The 13,962-nt window shown below is 33.3% G+C and overlaps 2 protein-coding genes across 4 annotated transcripts; one reads left to right on the forward strand and one right to left on the reverse strand.

Moving 5' to 3' along the window:
* The first annotated feature begins 1,473 nt into the window (after nt 1–1,473).
* LOC114393142 (potassium channel AKT1-like) lies at nt 1,474–8,320 on the forward strand. The gene is made up of 11 exons (XM_028354405.1): nt 1,474–1,741; nt 2,824–3,189; nt 3,292–3,349; nt 3,443–3,760; nt 3,844–4,089; nt 4,195–4,293; nt 4,436–4,468; nt 4,561–4,746; nt 5,236–5,430; nt 5,531–5,606; nt 7,232–8,320. The coding sequence occupies exons 1-11, from the start codon at nt 1,590–1,592 to the stop codon at nt 8,128–8,130; spliced, it is 2,628 nt and encodes an 875-aa protein (XP_028210206.1). The 5' UTR covers nt 1,474–1,589; the 3' UTR covers nt 8,131–8,320.
* A 706-nt stretch (nt 8,321–9,026) lies between these two features.
* LOC114393143 lies at nt 9,027–13,659 on the reverse strand. 3 transcript variants are annotated; one of them, XM_028354406.1, is made up of 7 exons: nt 13,474–13,659; nt 13,107–13,314; nt 12,207–12,292; nt 11,962–12,108; nt 10,587–10,710; nt 9,629–9,915; nt 9,027–9,442 (listed from the first exon to the last, which is right to left on the reverse strand). In XM_028354406.1, the coding sequence occupies exons 2-7, from the start codon at nt 13,303–13,305 to the stop codon at nt 9,350–9,352; spliced, it is 936 nt and encodes a 311-aa protein (XP_028210207.1). In that variant the 5' UTR covers nt 13,306–13,314; nt 13,474–13,659; the 3' UTR covers nt 9,027–9,349. The 3 variants fall into 3 exon arrangements, with proteins under 3 accessions (XP_028210207.1, XP_028210208.1, XP_028210210.1); XM_028354407.1 differs by having other exon boundaries at nt 13,107–13,375; XM_028354409.1 differs by having other exon boundaries at nt 13,107–13,397.
* Between the last annotated feature and the right edge of the window lie 303 nt (nt 13,660–13,962).

Below are 13,962 nucleotides of genomic sequence, written 5' to 3' on the forward strand. Positions count from 1 at the left end.
GGTGATTACAAAACCTTTGTTTTGTGATGCCTAATGTCTCAGCTTATATTTATACTGGTTGTGATGTTAATATAGTTATAGGCTAATCGAGCGGCTGGAAATAAGCTTTGATGTTTGTTAATTGGGTATCTCTGGTACCATTATGTTTCAATTATATATAAAAGTATATGCTGATATAAAAAATACATCACTATTAATAAAAAAACACAAATACTTATAATATTTAATAAAGATAATTAATGAAAAATAAATATTTCATAAAAATTATAATATACTTAAAATATATTTTTGCTTGTATTTTATTTTTTAGTGTTATAAAATTATTATATTATATTTTTTAATATTTTTTATTTTAATAATATTGATTTAACCACAGTTAAATTATTAAATATTGGGTTAATATAACTATTTGAACAAACAATATAATTTTAAAAGAAATTGATAAATACCAATGTTTATATTTTTTTTTACAAAAAGGAAACTATTTAACTGTATATTTTAAAGCTAATTTTAAAAAAATTATTACATTAAATACATAAAAATTCTATAACCGTTACTTTCCTCACCCTTTATCATTATTTAATAAAATCCCTGATGTCGTTATTTAAAGGATTGTCATCATCCACTCACCCATTTCTCTCTTTCATAACATTTATGGCATTTAAGGGGTATATTTGATTATGATTTTAAAAGAGTGTTTTGGTATAATTTTTTTATGAATTTTAAAAAACTTTGTGGAATGGTATAACTTATTAAAAGATTTTATGATTAAGGTTTTTTAGTTTGATTTTTAATAAATTTATATTTTTTAATAGAAAATGGATTTATATCTAAGAGTTTAAAAAAATTGAAAAGACTTTATACATTTATAAAATTTAAAAAGATTCAGTAGGTTTTTTAAAATTTAAAATTATTAGTTAATAGAAACAATTCTAACACCTGATAGAAAAAAAAAGTATGAAAAAAATCTTAAATGATTTGAATAAGATTGTTTGATAAATTTAATATTTATATTTTTTACTAAAGAGGGTATAAATTCATCAAAATTTATTCTAAAAAATAATTTATTGAAATATTATGATTATGATTTTTAATATTAGAATACTTATTTTAAAGTTGTAAACAGTTTTATTGTCATAAAAAATAATGTTAAAAGTCTTCATTATTAAAAATTTTATAGAAAGATATTTTAAAAATTCTAACAGAATAGCTCTCTTATAATTATTTCTTTATCTTTTCTACGTATAAAAAACAAAAAACAGAATGTACTGCACAGTTCAGTACTTTCCTGAAGTTAGTTTTAATGATTAGTATTGTTAATAAATATTAATCGTTATTTGATGAAAGAACATAAAAGTTAATTTGTATGATAAGTGTTTGATTGTTTTAATTTTGTATTCAGTGACCTCAAAAAAATAATAGTAATAAGAAAAGCATGAAGCGGGGACTGGTGTATATATAAAGGACACGGGACCTCTTTGATTCGTTGCCATTCTCCAACCAAGAAGAGAAAAAAACACGTTCAGAACCGCTTCATCAATAACATGCCGACCGAAACTCGGTAGTAACAGGACATTTTTTGCATCAAAATGTTGGTGTGCGGCCAAGACGAGATTGACTTGTCTAGAGATGGCAGCCACTACAGTCTCTCTACTGGGATACTACCTTCCCTTGGAGCCAAAAGTAACCGCAGACTTAAGCTCAAGCCCTTCATTGTTTCTCCCTATGACCGCCGTTACAGGTTTCTTTCTTTCTTCTCTTCTCTCTCTTTTAAATTTCATCGTCAAATCTTACTTGTTATTAGTCTTCTACCTTTCTCCACCAAACCCATTTTATATCTCCTGTAATCATCTTAATTACTTTCAGAGCTTCATTATTTCGCTTTTTTCTTTTAGTGTTATTTGCTGCTATTTCTTTGTTTCTCCCTGAAGGAACCTCGTTGTTGTTTGTTGTTGTGTTACACTTTTTTTCATTAGATGCTGTTATTTTAATTTTATTCTATTATCGTATCCTTCTTTTTGAAAGTATTTTAGCCGTTCATTCCTTTCTCAATGCCGAGGTATGAGGATTCATAAAATAAAATAAAATTCTTTTTCCTTTTTCGATTCCGTGTCTTCCCCACTGTTCAAGAATTTTGCTAAATGCTAATGTTTTTCTGTTTTTTGTTTTGACGAGTTTCCGTGTTTTTTATTCCTTGTCGGTTTCTCTCCATTGCTCACAAACCAGATTGAACAGCACTGGATCTCTTCTCTTTCTTGTGATCCTAAAAGAGCAAAATCACCCCCACTTTCATTCTCTTCTACGTTTTATCTTTTTTAATAATAGTTTCATTGCAAAATGCTCTTCCATTGAGATCTATCCATTTCAATAAAAATCATCATACACCAACAACAATAACCTTATCTCATTGGAGGTCGGTTACATAATTTCACACGGTCTGACACACGGAGTTAATCCATTAAAAAACACGTATAGTTACATATTTGGTTTTTGTTTACTTTGTTGAAATTGAGTTTTCAAAGGAAGGGCCACAATCTTCCACTTGGCAGAAGTCAAACTATGAAGTTTGACTTTGTTTCCTTGGATTTGAAACGTCCACGGTTTGGTGGAGACTGTGCATGCAATGGAAGAGTTTGGATTGGACTCCAATGAAAAGAAGTGTACATGTCAAAAGGATAATACATAGTAATTCCAAATAAATGTTTTGTTATTGACTCTGTAACTACAACTTACATTTCGTGTAAAAAAAATTACTTTCTTTTCTCTGTTTTCTATAACCCAGATGAGTATTAATAAGTAATTAAAATTTGTTGGATTTTGCAGGATATGGGAAACTTTCCTTGTTATTCTGGTGGTTTACACTGCTTGGGTTTCTCCCTTTGAATTCGGATTCCTGAAGAAACCACAAGCACCCCTTTCCATAACCGATAACATTGTCAATGGATTTTTTTTCGTGGATATAGTTCTGACCTTCTTCGTGGCTTACATTGACAAAAGCAGCTATTTGATCGTGGATGACCGAAAACAAATTGCTTGGAAATATGCAAGGACTTGGTTGTCCTTTGATGTTATCTCCATCATTCCTTCTGAGCTTGTACAAAAGATATCACCTTCTCCTCTTCAATCTTATGGCCTATTCAACATGCTTAGGCTTTGGCGTCTTCGAAGAGTTGGTGCATTGTTTTCTCGGTAATATTGATAGCTTTCCAATAAAATGATGTTTTGGATATTTTATTTTTGCTTCTCATTTATGTGGCTTGTAACTGTGAATAATACTATATTTTTTTATAGGCTTGAGAAGGACAAAAATTATAACTATTTTTGGGTTCGATGCGCTAAGCTCATTGCTGTAAGTATCCAAAATTTTATTAATCTTTTAATAAGGAAAATGAATTTGACAAGTTGAACAATAGACTGATTGCGTGAGTGATGTTTTGTATAGGTTACCCTCTTCGCTGTCCATTGTGCTGCATGTTTCTATTATCTTATTGCTGCTCGTTATCATGATCCCAAAAAGACATGGATTGGTGCAACGATGGATAATTTCCTTGAACACAGCTTGTGGTCAAGATACGTGACATCTATTTACTGGTCCATTACTACCTTAACAACTGTTGGTTATGGAGATTTGCATCCTGTGAATTCAAGGGAGATGATCTTTGACGTCTTTTATATGCTCTTTAATCTGGGTTTAACAGCATATTTGATTGGTAATATGACCAACTTGGTTGTCCATGGCACAAGTCGAACCAGAAAATTTGTAAGTACTAGGATGTAGTCCCAGTTAGTGATTTTAAGTTCAGGAACTTGTAAAACTTATATATGACTTTACTCAATGCTCAGAGGGATACCATACAAGCTGCCTCAAATTTTGCCCAAAGGAACCAATTGCCACATCGGTTGCAAGACCAAATGCTTGCACACTTGTGTTTGAAGTATAGAACAGACTCAGAAGGGTTGCAACAGCAAGAGACACTTGATTCTCTTCCTAAAGCCATCAGATCGAGCATTTCACATTATCTTTTTTATTCTCTGATTGACAAGGTCTACTTGTTTCATGGGGTTTCAAATGACTTGCTCTTTCAATTGGTAATTGCAAAACTTTTTTGTCCCAGCTTGTAATTGTTAGTTAAATATCTATTTTAATCTTCAACTTGCACTGAGGGCCCTTAATTTTTTGACTAACTATAAAAGGTGTCAGAGATGAAAGCAGAATATTTTCCACCCAAAGAAGATGTTATCTTGCAAAACGAAGCCCCCACTGACTTTTATATACTGGTCACTGGTGCCGTGGTAATTGTCCAACTTATTTATGTAAATTATATAGCTGCTTTTCAAATTTTGACAATATTTGATTGTGACAGATCATGAAGGTTTTCTTCTTCTGAAACATTGTTTACAAACTGTGGTTTCTAATGTCTTAATTGTTTGACAGGAACTACTAGTTCTTAAAAATGGGGCTGAACAGGCAAGTTCATTTATCAATACATTATAAGAAAGAGTGATGAAATATAAAATATGAAACTAAATCTTATTGATGTTGGTAATAACTGATTTCAGGTTGTTGGAGAGGCCAAAACTGGTGATCTTTGTGGTGAGATTGGTGTGCTTTGTTATAAGCCACAGCTTTTCACAGTTCGAACGAAGCGACTAAGTCAGTTGCTCAGGCTAAACCGTACTACGTTCTTGAATATTGTTCAGGCCAACGTGGGAGATGGAACCATAATAATGAATAATCTCCTTCAGGTCAGCATAACATCATTACCACTCATTGAATGTTGATAATGAATTAATTGCACATTTTTCTGATCTAGATAGCCTTACAAAATTATAGTACATATCCTAAGCCTTGTACATGTTTTACAAAAATATATTTAATGTTATTCTTCTAAAAGATCTTTTTCAAAACCGGCATTCTTGGTGCGTATGGGAATTGTCGTAAGACAATCCCCTGGGTTCAGATCTTTTCAAAATTTAAATGTTTAGAGGTAATATCTGAGAAGACATTTGTATGTTTTTAAATTAATTTTTAACAACCTTTCCATGGTATATAAAAAAGACCTTTGTTCACAAGTAAAATAAATTTGGCCAAGTGGTTTAGCTCATACATATATATACAAGATTTATTCAAACATAATAGAATGTGATTTTTTTTTTAATGTTAAAAAGTACATTCAACAGATTCAACAGAGCACTCAGTAATTTTCATGTATGTGGACTTATTATGATGTGCAGCATTTGAAAGAGATCAACGATCCAATCATGGAGGGAGTTTTGGTGGATATTGAGAACATGTTAGCTCGTGGTAGGATGGACCTACCAGTGAGTGTGTGCTTTGCGGCAGCAAGAGGAGATGACTTGTTGTTGCATCAATTACTCAAACGAGGCATGGATCCAAATGAATCCGACAACAATCGAAGGACAGCTTTGGTGGGTGAATAATTATAATTTTCATTTTGACCTTCTCTTTGGATACTATTTTTTGCACCTTCTAATTCATAGTGCTGATTTTTTATTTTTACAAAATCAGCATATAGCGGCATCTCAAGGAAAACAGAACTGTGTTTTGCTTCTGTTAGACTATGGGGCGGATCCCAACATTAGAGGTAGATAATATTTCTTACCTCTTAATTTCCATTGGTTACACTATTAGACAAACGTTAAAAATTAGTATAAGATTAGATACGAATATATACAACCAATTTGAAGAATGATGGAAGATGAAGACTTCTAGGCATGACAATTACTAGTAAGACAGGATTTCAAAGTTAATTAATAAGTATTTGTATTCTTCTCTACTATTTTAAGTCTGCCACATTTAGACATTAGTCCCACTGCTCTAGACTCGGTATGAAATGTTTATTTAAATAAGTTTTTTTTTAAAACATTAGATGATAGTATTGTATTGAAGAGATATAAATGGAAAGTTTTCATCGAAAAAGGAAACATTTATTAAATTAAAAATATAAAAGTCGTTTATTTCTTGTTTTCCAAAACTTCCATATATTTAGCATCATCCTGATGTTATCAAATCAATTTAAATAAATAGACGATGGCTTATATCTGATGAGGACGTTAGTGTGTGTGATTCCTTTTCTTGTAGAAGTAACATAACTTTCCTGTATTAGGATTTCCCCAAAGTGTAGTGCCTGATGAGGCCGCGATACTCTAAATTTAATATCATTGGATTTTCAACAGCCATGTGCAATTCTTTGGATTTGTTTATTAATATTTTTGTTAACATAGTAGCCCTTAGCAAGACACATGGAATTAGAAAGGGAAAAAAGTCATGGCCATGTAATAACTAATAATAGAAGATGATGTTATTCATTTGTTAAAAATAGGGCAGTGTCTCCATTATGCACAAGTCTCCTAGTTGAAAACTGAAGTCTCTAAGGGTCAGCAACTAACTAATTATAAATAAACATTCTATAATAGGAAGTCGGAGAGCCATATGGTCACCAATGAAGACTTAACCATGCCTCTTTTGCCTTATAAAAAATTTAATTAAAATTATAACTATTTTTTGGTGTTCATGTACGTGTACATGTTTTTTCTTTTTTTATACAAATAAAAGTATATAGAAGTCTCCGTCTTAGTTGGACCAAGTTCCTGGATATATATGATAGAAGTTGAGAACATAAAAAAAAATTCTTATTAATATTAGTAGTATACTAGTTCACATTCTCTTTCTAATATTCATCATTTAAGTGAAATATTATGTTAGTGTTATGAATATTGAATAAAAAGTGTCTTCAAATTATTTAAATAACTTTTTTTGGGGAAGGGGGTGTTCCATAACTTAAAAACAGAGTGGAGACCAATCTTGTCTAGTTGTCCAAAATCCACACAGCTCATCCCACGATTATATCTCCTTTTATTATAGATTTTGGTCAAATAATTTTAAACTAATTAAAATATGTTTAAATTCTGCCTCAAATATTATATTAGAATAATAATCAAGTCATTATATGAGAAATTAATTATTATTGATGTAAATCAAACGAATCTGCGTTGACTTTCTAACACTCATGTCCCTGACAACCTCTCCCCCCCCCCCCCCTAAAAATAAAATAACTAAATATTATTGTCACATGCATATGCATGGCGTGGTTTGCTACGTGAATAAAATATTAATAAACGAAGAAGTTGCTTTCTGTTCTCTTAATCCAAATACTCATACTCATCTAGAAAAGAAGAAAAAAACTTAGTACGTTTATTCTACGTGCAGATTTGGAAGGTAATGTGCCACTATGGGAGGCTATAGTGGGAGGACATGAATCAATGAGCAAGCTGTTATCAGAGAATGGAGCAAATTTGCAATGCGGGGATGTGGGCCAATTTGCATGTACTGCCGCTGAACAAAACAGCCTCAACTTGCTGAAGGAAATAATGCGCTACGGAGGAGATATCACGCTTCCAAACAGCAGCAACACAGGGACCACAGCTTTGCACGTTGCAGTCTCTGAAGGCAACGTTGAGACTGTCAAATTCCTTTTGGATCACGGGGCGAGTATTGACATGCCAGACAAGCATGGCTGGACCCCAAGAGATCTTGCAGATCAGCAGGCACATACAGAAATCAAAGCCCTTTTTGATTCCATTGGGGAGCCTAAGGTCCATTCTTCCGTCGCTATTCCGGTGAGGAATAGCAAGATCAAGTACCTTGGTAGGTTCACAAGTGAGCCAACCATGACATTGCCTCTTGATGGATCGTTTCATGGAACTGATGGCTCTTGGAGCCAGAACCAGAGCCAAAACCAGAGCCGGCCGAGGCGTCGGAGCAACAACTACCATAACTCTCTGTTCGGGATATTGTCAGCAGCACACAATGGGGAAAAGTACCTGCTTTCAGCTGTTGACATGAATAACAATGCAAGGAATGGTATGAAGAGTAGTAGTGCAGTTGGTCCAACTAGAGTTATAATTAGTTGTCCTGAGAAGGGTGAGGTTGTTGGGAAGCTTGTTTTACTGCCTGGAAGCTTTCAAGAGCTAGTTGAGATTGGAGCCAAGAAATTTGGTTTCTATCCTAATAAGGTTGTATGCAAAGATGGAGGTGAAATTGAAGATATAGAGATAATTAGGGATGGTGACCATCTTGTTTTTCTTGGTGCAAGTGGAGGGTGCTAGAATCCAATCGTGCAGCTCCAGCAACACCACTAACCAATGGCGTGCATATATAAAATGCATATAAGGAACGTCTTTACTGTTATTGTAATTGTTTTATTTTTCCTGTCTCATCTGTGTTCTCATTCTCAATTGTAAATCTTTAGCCTTCTTCTCATGGTTAATGTGAAATAATATATTTCTGCCTACGTCTCATGGTTGCGTGACTTGCCTCCCCCCTATCTCTTTGTCTCTAACTCTACTACTTAACTTTCCCTTCCATTTCTTTTCGGCTCGAAACTGTCTTCTAATTACTGACTTGGAAGCTAGCAATTACTGCCAAGAGGTAAGTGTGACGCAAGGGAGTGTTCCAGTCATAGAAATGATAGATTAGGCAGGTTTCTAAATTGATGCAAGTACACCAGGCCACAAAAGATACAGCACTGAGCACTATTATCAAATGGGTTAAAAAGCAAGAGAAGTACATCAGTAATTCAATTCAGTACAACTCTTTAAGCCACTAGCCATGTGCTCTCCCCGACCACAAAATAAAAACGGAAAAAAGCAAATCATAACAATTCACAACATACTAAAACTACACAAGACTTGTAGATATTAAGTTTTTCGTTTCCCCATTATTTGCCGATAACATTAATGGGTATGCATGTACAATTGCATTGGCCCTCCACCCCAAAGTGATAGGCAGATACCAAAAAGCTTTTTGACATCTATTGAGCAAAGGAGAAAAAAAATGTGAATATAAGAACTGATATGATATGATGGGCGATATAAAGTTGGTTTGGCAATTAAGATAAAAGGAAAAGAGAGAGTTTAATCCTTTCTATTAGCAAAACTAACAAACTATCCATTAATATTTGTCGATAAAAAAAATAAAGGTCATATGGTGTGATACAAAAAAAGATAGACAGAAATTATATGTATTAATAAGCTGTTTGGAGTGAAGAGGTATCCACTTTTCATTACTCATATGACAATTGCGATGGATACATTATAGGTATATCCTGGTGTATGGACAAATATTAGCATATATTTTCATCATTTTCCAGTATACAGAATCTGGCAAGGATCCAGATTCTTTGTTTAAAAAAAAAACAATGATATAAACCATTTCCAAGCACTAGCAAACAAGGTTGCTAATCATGAGACTGTAACGGTCAAATAAAGCATCAACTTGATACTTATAAATCATTCAAAAACATTTTTACAGGTGTGTGCTCCGTAATTACAAGAGCTTGAGCATTTTCAAGCGACCTTCATGTTCTGGGTCCAACTTTGGTGGGAAATAACAGCCACCAAGATCCTCTACTATATATTCCTGTAAAAATATTTATAACAATGAATGTGTGTGAAATAGAAAGTATCAAATATAGGAAATATGAAAACCATTTCAGGCAGATGATTTTATTTAGTAGAAAGATAAAACAACACGGACATTCAATATAGCACTACGGTATTACTACCTTTGTAAAACTCAGCAAAAAAAAAATAAAAAAATTACTACCTTTGTAAGCTCCCTCTTGGTGAGGATATGGTAATGCCTCTGCCAAATTCTTTGAATGGCCATGGTGGCAGCAAGAAAACCATAAGCTATACCAAGAATTGCAAAGATGACAACGAAAACAACCACAAGGGCAAAGCACGCCTCCATTGATGCAGGAAAGCAATCCAAGATGCCCCATCCATAACAACAGTTTTGACAGCCAGCCATTCTGGGGTCATTGCTATTGAGGGAGGAGCAATGCAGTATGAGGCCAAAAAACCCAATCAATACAAAGAAGGCCAGCACTCCTGACATACAAATATAAACCATCAGAGAGAGAGAGATGAACAGGAAGCAAGAGCTAGAGCCTTAAATGTCTTGGTTACAGTTTGTTGCCTTGACATTTATTATGTTAATGAAATTTATTTTTCCTTTTCAAAGAAAAATTAACACCAATGATTAATTAACTAAATTTTAAAATAGATCCAATGAATGAAATTTGATTAGATATTACAATCAACTGTTTAAGAAACATGCAAACAAAATAACTCAAGAGAGAATAAGTTACTCGCGGTAAAAGTAACTTTTTAACAGTGTGTGCTTCCTTTTCCCCCCTTCTAAATCAATAAACACGGATGGATTTCTACTTTTTCATATTAATGATTTTTAACTAATAGATTTGGATTCTCTCTTGTTACTTATTTTTTAGTCTAATTCAAATCAAACTTAACTTGTCTGGTTTTGTGTCTTTTTTCTCTCCAACATGACGTCTAACATGAGTGGATCCAAATTCCGCTCAGATATATGATGAACAATAATCTCTTTGCAATATTCTTCAAGGTTAACATTAAATATTAAGGATGAGGCAAATATCAAAGCAGATTACATGTATCTTGGACGATCTGGTCCCAGACAAATATACAGGAGAAATTTGGCCATTGGCTAAAAGCAAATAACTTCCATAACCATAAAAGCTTACCAATGCAATAATAAAATGGAATAGGATGCCTTGACAGTATCCTATCCCAACCATCATCAAACGAGTTCCTGAAGGAACCATCTTTGTCCATGATGTATGCAAAGCCACCAATAGCTGCAATCACCTGGAAAAATTCAATAGAACATAGATTAGATAAAGTCCTAAATGAACATTACACAATATGACAATATATGCCAAACAAATAGACAGATACATCACAAAATCAGTTTTTAAAACATTTCAAATCAAAACAAAACTAAAAGTGCGAATAAAAAAATATTTTACAAGGCCTAAATTATTAATATTGACACAAGCAAGGGAAAATATGCAAGAATGTGAATATAGAAGACTGACAACCAATCCCCTTATTAGCTATGCACAAGGTTGTCAAACCGAAAGTTAAAATAAACTTGTGCGGCTTCTATACACTCGACTCGTAGACTTGTAAGAGTTTACCTAATATTAAAAAACACTGTTAATGGCATACATGCATAACATAATACTTAATACAACAATAATTCAACATTTCAACTGCATGATAAAACAAAGTAGTAAACCACAAAAATAAAGTGTAATAGTACATTAATAATAAACAAGTTCAAACTACATAAATTACCAAAACAACCTAATTTCATAAAAACATAAGTTCCAAGAACGGAAACATTTTGAAAAAGAGTTGATTTCTTCAAATCATCTGAGCCCTAGTAATATATTACATTTACATTGGCTTCAAAACAATACATAAGAAGCATAAAACACTGTCCCTGTGGAGTCAATGGGGGGCAAAAACTACATTTGATTTCAAACTTGTTGGCTCGCATTTTGACTTGAGTTTATGCAAGTTTACATGAGTTTGTCCTAGAAAAAAAAGTTTGACAGTGACTCGGCGAGTTAACTTGTTCTTTTTACCTAGAATCATAAACTCACAAGTGTCTACAAGTTTACTCAAGAGTTTGACAACAATGGCAAAGCATTTCAATATCACCACAGAAAAATTCCTAATAATTCAAGGACTAATGAAATTGAAATGCTCTCATCTTATATCAATTGGTGTCTCCTTACCAGACTCATTCCATCACAATCATAACGTATATATCTAATTGTTCCTAGGCCAATGCAAAATAAACATTTATGGATACTATTCTGACCAAATACCAATATTAAAGCTCAATTTGTTAATCCCACAGGATAAGCACCATCTTTCTGAAAGAAGAGTACTTATAACAAATAACAACTCGTCATGATAACAGATGTAGGACTGACTTGGAGCTGAGGAGCTTCTAAACAAAATTAAAATCTCTTTGGGATGGCTTAATATAAACAATGAAAACATAATCATTAAATATGAAGGATAAGGAATATTAAGAATGCTCACAGTTTGTACTGCAAGAAAAACAAGGAAAACATCCCTTGCCACAAAAAGTCTGAACTTTATTTTACGCCAAGTGTTGTCCTCAATCGATTCAACTCTAAGATGAAATTGGGCTTTGCAGGTTGTGCAGTGTGAGAAGGCAAATCCTTCCTATGAAGCACCAAAAAGTTCACCAAATTATCATTTGATCTCAACAAGTTATACTATCAGTTGAAATTATGCGTCAAGACCAACATCAAAGTATACACCTTTACTGAGCGCCAATGATCAAGACATGAACGATGGACAAACTGTTGGGTCCCTTTGCACATGCACGGAGATATCAATTCATCCTCTACAAAATTAAACACCAATTAGCTTTATGAAGATTAAAGACTTCCACAGCCCAAAGAATAACATCCATATTGTTGTTTGCTAACATCATGTAGCATTTATCTGATGAGTTAATGGGTTAAGTGTAATGGGTACAGGATAAGCCCAAGTCATGATGATAAAAAACTTAATCATCAGTTTATCTTTTACCAATTTTTTGCTTGACGAATAAGATCATCGGTCTTCTTCTAATCACATTATTGATTTAGTGCTGAAAATGAGAAACTTCAACATATAAAATGTTGAGTTGTCTATTAAGTTTAATCAACAAGATGTTGAAAAAATATAGCATATTGGAATGGGAGGTAAGTGCACCATGAACGCACTCAACAGAAAGCATTTTAAATAAATGACAATAGTTTCCTTCTTTCCTTAGCCCAGTTTATTTTATTGAACACCAAATGTTCCCTTTCATTAACCAAAAACAACTCAAATGTTAATGATTTCAAGAATCACGTTGTAAAAATACACCCTTAGAAGAACTAAATTTTCCAATCTCATTGATAGCACACTACAATTCTACTAATAAGATTCGCAAGAGGGCGGGGGGGAGCAAAACGACAGTATTTGATGACAATGTCACCAATTACGATGCTAAGATACACTGGTTTACTGGTTCATATTTTAAGGACTCTAATTGCACTCTCCAAAACCACTACCTTATAAAGTCCTTATATAATTTTACAGGGAAATGCCCATATTTCGCAATTTAACAATTCCACCCAAAAAATGAGAAAATTGGGCATAAATTTGAAATCTTTTGCAGGAGTTTTCACCTGGGTCGGAATCGCTTTCGAGGCAAATTCGACAACAGGGGAGTAATCCAGCCTCAACGTCTTCTTCCTCATTCTTGATCTCACCAGAGCTTCCCGGTGACTCATCCTCCTCCTCCTCCTCCTGGTTATGGAGCAAAGGGTCCGAATCACTAGGGTTTTGCATAACCGCTGGAGGCTGAAGCTGCACTTCCCCCTTCATTGATAGTTTCTGTTCGATCAAGCAGGTTTTGATAAGAATTGAAAACCCTAACAACACAATATCGCGGAACCTAACACGGGGATCATAAAATTCTGGTCCTTGATGGTGCAATGAAATACAGTATTGAGAATGAAAATGGGTCAATTGAATTAATTAGGAATAAGGTACCTGAAATTCAGAGGGGTCGTTGGTGAATCAGTTCTTAAGAGTTAAGAATGTCGATGATAACAATAGAAGGGTAATGCTGTCTTGTGTGATAATAAACGGCAAGGTACTGTTTTGGATTTTTTTTTGTGCTTGATTCTTCAATTTCACCAAGTAAATACAAGGCTGAATTGAATGATGGTAATCGCAAACCTACTTCCTGTCTTGGCGTTGACTTTGTACTAATCAAAAGTTGATTTTAAAAGGAAAAATAACTAAACCAATTAAAATGGCTTGGTTTGATTATTTTTTTATGCTAAACTTAAATAAAATAATCTAATAAATATTGATTAGTTTTGTTACAATATTATGTTATGTATTTTACTTTTTTACAATATTTTTTTACTGTATTTTTTTTAAAAGATTGTGTTGTATAGATAAGCAATAACAAAATAAAACCAAAGATAGTGTTTAATTTGATTAGTTAAAATGTTCAGTGTTCTCACTCTTCTT

This window comes from Glycine soja, chromosome 17 (assembly GCF_004193775.1).
Source record: "Glycine soja cultivar W05 chromosome 17, ASM419377v2, whole genome shotgun sequence".
Classification (NCBI taxonomy): domain Eukaryota; kingdom Viridiplantae; phylum Streptophyta; class Magnoliopsida; order Fabales; family Fabaceae; genus Glycine; species Glycine soja.